General features: G+C 42.3%; 1 protein-coding gene across 4 annotated transcripts in view; it reads left to right on the plus strand.

The window, feature by feature from the left end:
- Positions 1 to 7,174, plus strand: part of nckap1 (NCK-associated protein 1) — a 52,763-nt gene extending 45,589 nt beyond the window's left edge. For all 4 annotated transcript variants that reach the window (XM_054799162.1, XM_054799163.1, XM_054799164.1 and 1 more), the window contains 6 exons: positions 1,360 to 1,440; positions 1,510 to 1,603; positions 1,683 to 1,799; positions 4,346 to 4,455; positions 4,529 to 4,618; positions 5,959 to 7,174. In XM_054799162.1, the coding sequence (XP_054655137.1) occupies positions 1,360 to 1,440; positions 1,510 to 1,603; positions 1,683 to 1,799; positions 4,346 to 4,455; positions 4,529 to 4,618; positions 5,959 to 6,075 (609 nt within the window). In that variant the 3' untranslated portion in view covers positions 6,076 to 7,174. The remainder of the gene's footprint in view (positions 1 to 1,359; positions 1,441 to 1,509; positions 1,604 to 1,682; positions 1,800 to 4,345; positions 4,456 to 4,528; positions 4,619 to 5,958) is intronic.
- Positions 7,175 to 9,497: the final 2,323 nt, after the last annotated feature.

Raw genomic sequence — 9,497 nt, forward strand, 5'->3', positions numbered from 1 at the left:
ATCGATAAATCAATTAATAGAATAGACAGGATAATAATTATGGCGCCCTCGATAAATTGATACAGAGGGTTTAACAGTTAGCTTCGTGAGCCAGCGTACGCTAACACAATGATGAATGAATAACGGCACAAAAGCAATTTCTAAGCGTTTCTAAGGTGAATGCCACAGCCACTGTGTGGAAATATTTCGTTTTTAAACAGAATGAACACGGTGAGCGCATGAACACCGACGACAGACACGGACAGTTTTCTCAACTGGGCCAAAAATGGAGGTGAAAAATGCAGCAGAGCCTTCGTCCCGACAGTCAATGCTTACTGGGTCATTTGGTCAGAAAATCTAAACACAACTGGGCAAAATGGTGCGCGCTCACAGACAGTGTACACATGCACACAGCAACTTCTGTTTCAAGCTAATATCTCACACAAGTACACCGTACACTATATTTGAGTACCATCTAGTGGTTCAAATGTGAATTACACCTCTCATGACAATAATGGTCAAAAATGGTCTGAAAAAATGTTGCCGATAACATCAAATATCGTTGATAATTTGTAGCACAGTTATCGACCAGCAAAATGTGTTATTATGACAGGCCTAGATACAACAATATGGTAACATTTTACAATAAGGTACACAAAATTACAGTAGTTAAACCTGCCTAACCCTAACCACTACTCATTAGTTCCTCAGTAACTACTCTAAATTCATGTGGCTTAGTTCCTCAGTAACTACTGTACTCATTAGTTCCTCATTAATTCCTCAGTAACTGCTGTAAATTTATGTGCCTTAGTCATTAGTGTTTCATTAGTTCCTCAGTAACTACTGTACTCATTAGTTCCTCATTAATTCTTCATGAATTCCTCAGTAACTACTGTAAATGTATGTGCCTTAGTCATTAGTTTTTCATTACTTCCTCAGTAACTACCGTATTTTTGTGTACCTTTTTGGAAAATGACACCCAACGATATGTCATCATTAGCCTGCGGGGGGGACAGAAAAAACAGAACATGAATATTTGCATGTACAAGCATCAGGTTCAAGATGAGGTAAGGGTGTTGGGATTAGTGTCAAACTTGTGCCATGGAGGGCCGAGACACTACAGGTTTTCTTTCCAGCCGGTCACGAAAGCAGGTGATCTTTAATGATCAACGCCTCCTTCAATTTGAGGGAAGGAGCTCATTAATGAAATCAGCGGCTGGAGAAGCTGATTGGAGAGAAAACCTGCTGTGTCTCGGGCCTCCATTGACACATGTGATTTAAAGGGACAGTGCCCATCCCAAGTAATAATGTCAGTCTGACAGCCTGCAAGAGGAAAGTATTGTGCTGGAAAATGTGTTGAAACGATCTTCTCCTCTGCAGGTCTTATCCTGCCACATTCCTTTCCTGGTCAGTTCAGTGGAAGATTTCAAGGATCACATTCCGAGAGAGACGGACATGAAGGTATACTCATCACCCATCAAATGTTTATAAAATTGTACTTGAACATTTGAAAAATGTCTGTGTGTCCAGGTGGCCATGAATGTCTATGAGCTGTCCTCAGCTGCAGGTTTACCCTGTGAGATCGATCCTGCTCTGGTGGTGGCGCTGTCCTCACAGAAGAGTGGTGAGGACCCAAACTCACCCTAGCGTCTGCAGCCATGTGTACTTCTCCTAAATATTTTTCATGGTGCGTGTGTGCGCAGAGAACATCAGTCCAGAGGAGGAGTACAAGATCGCTTGTCTTCTGATGGTGTTTGTGGCTGTCTCCTTGCCAACGCTGGCCAGCAACGTCATGTCACAGTACAGCCCCGCCATTGAAGGTACACGCTTTGGTACAAGATATTTTGCAGAGGGAACACAAGGTCAACATGATAGCTAGGGCCTGTCATGATAATCGATTAGTCGAAAGATTAAAAAAACAAAACAGGTTGATAATTAGGAGACCTTTGATAAATTGACATGTGCATGTATGCGCGTCTGCTCATCTCTCTGTGCCACACAGGCTGGATGACAAGAGGGTTCACTCTGCATCTGGCTGTGCGCATTGGTTGTATAGTGGAATGAAAGGAGAGTGGGCTCTCATCTCATTCAGCCTTTCTATGGAGGCCGTGCTACTAGCTACCATCTATTACGCTAGCAGCAGTTTGCTTCGTGAGCCAGCATACGCTAACATGAATGACTACAGCCCCAGTGTGGGAATATTTTGGTTTTAAACAGAATGAACACGGCGAGCGCATGAAAACAGACGACCGACACGGACAGTTTTCTCAACTGGGGAAAAAAACGACAGATGGAGGAGCCTTCATCCCAACAGTCAAGGTTTAGTGAGGCATTTGGTCGGCGAATATAACAAAACTGTGCAAAATGGTGTGCGCCCACGGAGAGTGTCGCTGGCTATATTGCAAAAACATGCATACAGGAAACTTGTGTATCCAACTAATGTCTCACACAGGTACACCGTACACTATGCTTGAGTATGCATGACAATAATTAATGAAAAAAATGGTCTCAAACAATGTGGCCGATACTATCGAATTTTGACGATAATTTGTAGCACAATTGTCGACCAGCAAAATGTGTTATCGTGACGGGCCTAATAGCAGATAGCAGATTAGCAATTACAGGAATTAATTAGCCATTGAATGTGATGTGGGGGCATACCGCGCACCTCCACAAGCCCCTTTGGATCAACATTTGCCTGCCTGCTAAGCTAGGATACATTGCTCCGTTTTAGAAACATTACACACACAATGCAGAAATATCATACCTTTTAAACTCATGACTCATCACAGTCTCTGCTTGGGCATCTCAGTTTGGAGATGCATGTTCTCCCCGTGCTTGTGTGGGTTTTCTCCGGGTACTCCGGTTTCCTCCCACATTCCAAAAACATTCATGTTAGCTTCATTGGAGACTCTAAATTGTCCATAGGTACGAATGTGAGTGTGAATGGTTGTTTGTCTATATGTGCCTTGCGATTGGCTGGCGACCAGTCCATGGTGTGCCCAGCCTCTCGCCCGAAGTCAGCTTGGATAGGCTCCAGCATAGCCCCGCCACCCTAGTGAAGATAAGCGGCATAGAAAATGGGGGTATGTATGGGGAAAATGGACACGACATCAAAGAGCCGTGTTTAGCTCGTCACCGTCTCATGAGCTTTGGACCGTAACCGAAAGAACAAGATCACGGATGCAAGCGGCGGAAATGAGTTTCCTCAGTAGGGTGGCTGGACTCACCCTAAGATATAGGGTGAGGAGCTCAGTCATCCGGCAGGGGCTTAGAGTAGAGCCACTGCGCCTTCACATGGAGAGGAGCCAGTTGAGGTGGCTCAGGCATCTAGTCCGGATGCCTCCCGGACGCCTCCCTGGTGAGATGTTCCGGGCATGCCCAGCCGGGAGAAGGCCCCGAGGCAGACCGAGGACACGCTGGAGGGATTATGTCTCACAGCTGGCCTGGGAACGCATTGTGTCCTCCCGGTGGAACTGGAAGAGGTGGTCGGGGACCAGGAAGTCTGGACTTCCCTCCTGAGACTGCTGCCCCTGTGACCCAGACCCGGATAAGCGGAAGAAAATGGATGGATGGATCGATGGATCGATGGATGGATGGATGGATGGATGGATGTTAATAACGAATAATAACACAAAGCTTTGTTTTTATTATACAGTATATCATGTGTTTACGCCTTTTTACAAAATGTAAAAAATATATAAAAATATCACAGTGCCCCCTGGGGGGAGTAAAATTTCTTGAAGGTCAGTAATAAATAGAAAAGAGCTAATATTCAGTAGACATTTTTCAGTGCGACTATTCAAGGACGGTGAAGTGAGAGAGAAGTGTGAACTTTGAAAGCCGCTTGCCTTGTTGTGACGGTGGAATAAAGCGCGACACGTTATAGGAAATGTAATTTACTGCTTGAGTGGCACAACGCCACAGCGCATGCAAATGAGCGCAGCCTGGTGCCCTCGCATTGATTGGTTCCGGCGCATGGTGGAGCTCAGCTCAGGCTGTGGCAAACGCAAAGGTCGCTTCACTCAGTGACGCTCATTAAAGGTGATTATTACAAAGCAGATTGGCACAATCAAGTTGCTGCTTTGTGAAAGTGAGCCGCAGCGTCGTTGAATGACTTGATGGAGTCGCAGGACTCAATGAACGATGCGACGCAACCTGCTAACAACCTTGAAATGAAAGGTGCCATGGTTAATAAGGGCCGCAGGAAGAGGATGATGACTTGTCATTGTTAGAATGCTGGTGACATATTGGCCAAGTGTCATCACAATATCACACAAACCTAAACCCTAAATGTTTTCATGTCACTTCTTCTACATCTTACCACGTGCTGAATGAACATGGAAACATTTGCTGCCCCCTGCAGGCCACTGTAACAACATCCACTGTCTGGCCAAAGCCATCAACCAGATTGCGGCCGCTCTCTTCACCATCCACAAAGGAAGCATCGAGGACCGCCTGAAGGAGTTCCTGGCTGTACGAAGGACAGATAATCACTTGTTTATTACATCTTGTTTGTTTTTCATCATTGGTGTGTGCATGTGTGCAGCTGGCCTCCTCCAGCCTCTTGAAGATCGGCCAGGAGACAGACAAGATGACCACACGCAACAGAGAATCTGTCTACCTGCTGCTGGACATGGTCAGCTTTCTTCAAACTTACGCTCACATTCTACCAAAGTCTTATTTGGAATATTCAAAGCTCTTCCCTTAAACTCAACACATTATGCTTCTTTTCTTGGATGCATTTCATAAGTTAAAATAAGACAAATACAGTTATCCTTCGCCACGTCACACTTCTAATTTGGCAGCTTCACTCTATCACGTTTTTTCAGAAATATATTCCTGAATAAATCATTGCTGTTTCGTGGTTAATTACTGTCTAGTAGTCAAAAATAAGCATATTTGAGCAAATTGTATGTACTTTTTTGCAGAAATTAAACATTTTCAATCACAAAAATACAAATATAAGGCATTAAGAAGATGCATTCAGACGTTGTGATGATATGTCGTATTCTACACTGGCCACTAGGTGGCAGCATTGTTATATTGCTGAGTCAAACATGAACCTCATTTTCTCTTATTTATAAATCAGATATTTTCATAGAGCATACAAAATCTGTTTAACCACCTTCTAAATACACATTTTAACAATATTAGAGCCTTTTGACATGAAATAACATCCCTATAGTCACCTTTACACTCCTATTACCCAATATAGTAGACATACAGTAATAAGAGAAAATAAGGCATAATATGAACTCAGGTTAGCATTGGAATAGTTCCTTGTTTTGTTTTTGTTTTTTTTACTTCCTGTTCTGTACTGTGGCTACTGTCTCATCCGTGTAACATTGCTGCCACCTAGTGACCAGTGTAGAATACTACATAGCATCACAACATCTGAATGCATCTTCTTAATGCCTTATATTTGTATTTCAATGATTGAAAATGTTTAATTTCTGCAAAAAGTACATGCAATTTTCTCAAATATGCATATTTTTGACTACTTGGCAGTAATCAACCACAACACACAGCAATGGTTTATTCATGAATATATTTTTGAAAAACCGTGATAGAGTGAAGCTGCAAAATTAGAAGCGTGGTGTGGCGAAGGATAACTATTTGTCTTATTTTACACAGTGTTTTTTATGAAATACATCCAATCAAAGAAGCATAATGTGACCCGATTATAATATGTGAATTTCGTAGCATTCCTTATTTGTAAATCAAATGTTTTCATAGAGCATAGAAAGTCTGTTTAACCACCTTCTAAATACACATTTTACCACTATTAGAGCCTTGGAGACATGAAATAACACCCCTATAGTCATCTTTACCCTCCTATTATCCAATATAGTAGACATAATAAGGAATTCTATTGGATTCACATATCATAGTCTGGTCTGGAACCAGTTAATTGCAATAAAGGAGGGATTACTGTATTGCTTGCAAACGCTGATGGAAAGTTGTTTGTGCTGTCAGATTGTGCAGGAGTCTCCCTTCCTCACCATGGACCTGCTGGAATCCTGCTTCCCGTACGTCCTCCTGCGGAACGCCTACCACGCTGTCTACAAGCAGAGCATCAGCGCCAACGCATAAACACACACACACACACACACGTAAGGTGCAACGTTCCACAAAATTGACAAGAAGGCATTCTAACACACACACACACCACGAGCTGGATGAAGTTGGGGAACAGTGTCTACATTTTGTTTATTTTTCTTCCTTTTTTCATGCTGTTGCTAGGGACCCAAACTGCGGCAACAGCAAACATTTGGTTATACGAGGACACAAATCTAAATGTATAGTATATATATACACATACAGTATATATATTTAGTTGACACTAAACTATTTGAGGTGTGGTGATGGATGATTTCTTTCATGCGATTGATTTTCTTGTGATGTGTTTGGTTGTTTTTTTGGTTCATGTTTACAACATTAACGCTGAATTCCACCTGGTTCATAGCACACCACACATACTTCTAACATGGTGGTTTGTTTTGTAGCTAGTGCTAACATGAACGCTATGTGGGTAAAAAAAAAAGATATTTGATGTAAACCTGTCTGTTTTTATGTTTTTCTTATTTTTATGATGACAATTTGCCAAACGTGTTGACACTACACATCGCGCGCGTGTGCGTTTTGGATGATGGATGCTGTGGGAACAATTTACGGGAGGGGGGGGTCGTGCATTATAGTTGAAAATGACAACTCAGCTGCTCGTAATCACGGTTAAATAAAGTACAAGCGAACGTCTCATCTTGTCAACAGGCTGTGTGGTATTTGTCGGCATGGACTTCTAGCACTTTTGTCAATGTGACCAGTAGCCTCCTCCAAGGCAGCTTAGGCCTGCACAGTGCTTGCTGCTGTGTTTACTGCTCATTAGAACAAACAAGGAACTACAAGTCAATCCCGTTTAAGGCCCCCTGCAGACCAAATGAGGTATCAAACATGTATAATGTATATAAAGATGCTGACGTGTGACATTACTGCACTGCTGAGGTGACGTTGACAGTGTAACAACCACTAAATAAAGGAAACGAGGCGTTTGGGAACGCTGGACTTTGGACTCTTTATGATTTGTTGTGGAATGCTTGACAAAAAAAAATCTAAAAACATTTCTGGGCTGCCACACCTGAGATGTGATGTGCTCTTCTGCTTCATTGTGAACACTATAAATAATGTCAAACAATAGATTTGTCATCTTTTTTTGTGATTTGTTGTCAATGAAACTGTCATGTTTAATAAGAACTGTTAGGATTGATTAGTAGTGGTTGCAATGGAGACTGCATATTGCCTTTTTATTTGCCTTTTCTCCGAAATGGGCACTTTTCCTCCAGTATACTACGGAGCCCACGAGGGCACATGATGGGTAAAAAAAAAAAAAAATTGGTTTGAGCTCGCAAAACAATTGACATTAGAAGCATTGTACTTCCGCTATTTCCGTGTTTAGGGCGGATGTTTGCGTTGAAACGTTATTATCGCTAGCTTATACACTCAAATTTCTTACAATCCGGCCTCAAGGTTGAGGTTCAGGTTTCTTGATTGGTACCCGTTGGTCGATTAGAGAAGTCCGAGCTTAGTTCAGTCTAACCGCCGTTTCCGCTTGGACGCATTTCACTGCAGCACACAGCTTTCGGTGGGAGAGTAGAGGAGAGCTGGCTGTTTTGTGGAGGAGCTGTCAATAAAACCGCGTCTTGTATGAGCTGCAAGCGTGAGGTAAGTTTTCCATGATCACTTTGGTCTGTTCTGGTCACATTTTCTCACTATGTTGATTTTCACTTAAATGCTAAAGGGTGATTCAGCACATAAATCTGTTAATAATGGAAGCTCTCTGTATACTCTGTATGCTAGAGCGGCATGAATGGCATGTAAACTAAGTACAAGTAGTTTAGAGTTAAAACATTAGTGACGTGTCGGTCGCGAAGGAATCGGCTCTAAGAGCCGGCTCACGTCGTGTAATTGGGAGCCAATTTGCTTTTTTGTTAAAGGCAAACGTCATTGGTCAAGATAGGTGGCGGCGTCTCTGTATCCTCACTGAGCAGGTGCAGGGACGGGGTTAAACACGTTGTGGTGCTCGTAGAGCCGATTCGTTGGTGAGAAATTTGCATGGAGATTTGACCTATTTTGTCTATTGAGATGGGTCTTTGTTTTTGTATTTTATAACATATTTTTGTAGCTGTTGATTGAGGTTTACATAAATCAGTTTAAATAAACATTTGATATCATGTCTTTTTTACATGAGTAAATCATTTTATACAATACATATACTGTACAGTATTGAGAAGCCACTTGGGAGCCAAAATAGCCAGCTCTTTTTAGTGAGCCGAGCCAAAAGAACCGGATCTCTAAAAAGAGCCGAAATTTCCATCACTAGTGACATCCACTTGCGAATTATGCCGTGTATTCCGCTCATTTGCGGTAAATGCTTCCATACGCATCGAGATACATGATACCATTCAAAAACGATATATTTTACAAACAGAGGAAGTCGATACAGTGTACAAATGATTTGATTCGATATGATTCAACGATTACATTTGTCGTGGAGATGTTAATCTTACATTCTAAAATAAAGAAGCCAGTTGGATAAAAGTGTCAGTCTTCCAGTATTTTCCAATGTGTAAAAGAGGACATCATAGCCCCAAGCATGCTGTAAACAGGGGTACCCAACCACCGGGCCACAGGAAACATTCAAGTGCAATAACTACATCAGTTTATTGTGAAAAGGGATACACATTTTGGAAATATGGGCCGTTGTTTTATGCAAAAAATAATACGTATATACTTAGAAATCCCACAATTGTTTTGCGTGTTTAATGTGAGCGGCGACTTGTTCTACTTTGTCCCACGGTCCTTGAACGCACCATCTAACTTTACAATGCACCTTCTCCCACGATGTGCAGATAAGACTACATTACTGTATTTGTCTGATTTTTCTTTCATCTCATATGTGGTCCCAAATGCTGATACAATGTGGGAGTGCATAAAGGTAAGAAAGTACTGTAAGTGCTAATGTGCGTGTTTGTGCTACACGACCTCTCTGAAAAATGAAGTCCAGGCTTATACTGGTGGATGTTGGCTCTGCATTCATTTATTGAATTTGATGATGTTCCTGTCGTAGTTTTGCACAATACATAAGATAAATCAGATCTCTATAATGTACGTACAGTATGTCACGTGGGTGTTGAACAGCTAGCGCGTTGCTAACGCTAGCAAGAGCTAATGCTATTTGACACAAGCCCCCAAATAGCGGTCCTCGGCTGTGCCTGCCCGTAACTTGTAGTGCCTCGCCCAAATTTTAGCTAGCCGTTCAAAGCAAAAATCCGCCATGGATGCCACTGTATAATTGACACAAAAAAAAAATACCCGCAGTGCACCAGTAACTTCTCTCTTCGTGACAACCGGACTCACAGCGCCACAAATGACTTTGGTCTTGTCCAGAGAGGCAGCTGCCGGGGCAGTGAAACTTACCATTCAGAACAGCCTTCTCTTTGCCCATTTCAGCTCAGTAT

Source organism: Dunckerocampus dactyliophorus, chromosome 14 (assembly GCF_027744805.1).
Source record: "Dunckerocampus dactyliophorus isolate RoL2022-P2 chromosome 14, RoL_Ddac_1.1, whole genome shotgun sequence".
NCBI classification, from domain to species: Eukaryota; Metazoa; Chordata; class Actinopteri; order Syngnathiformes; family Syngnathidae; genus Dunckerocampus; species Dunckerocampus dactyliophorus.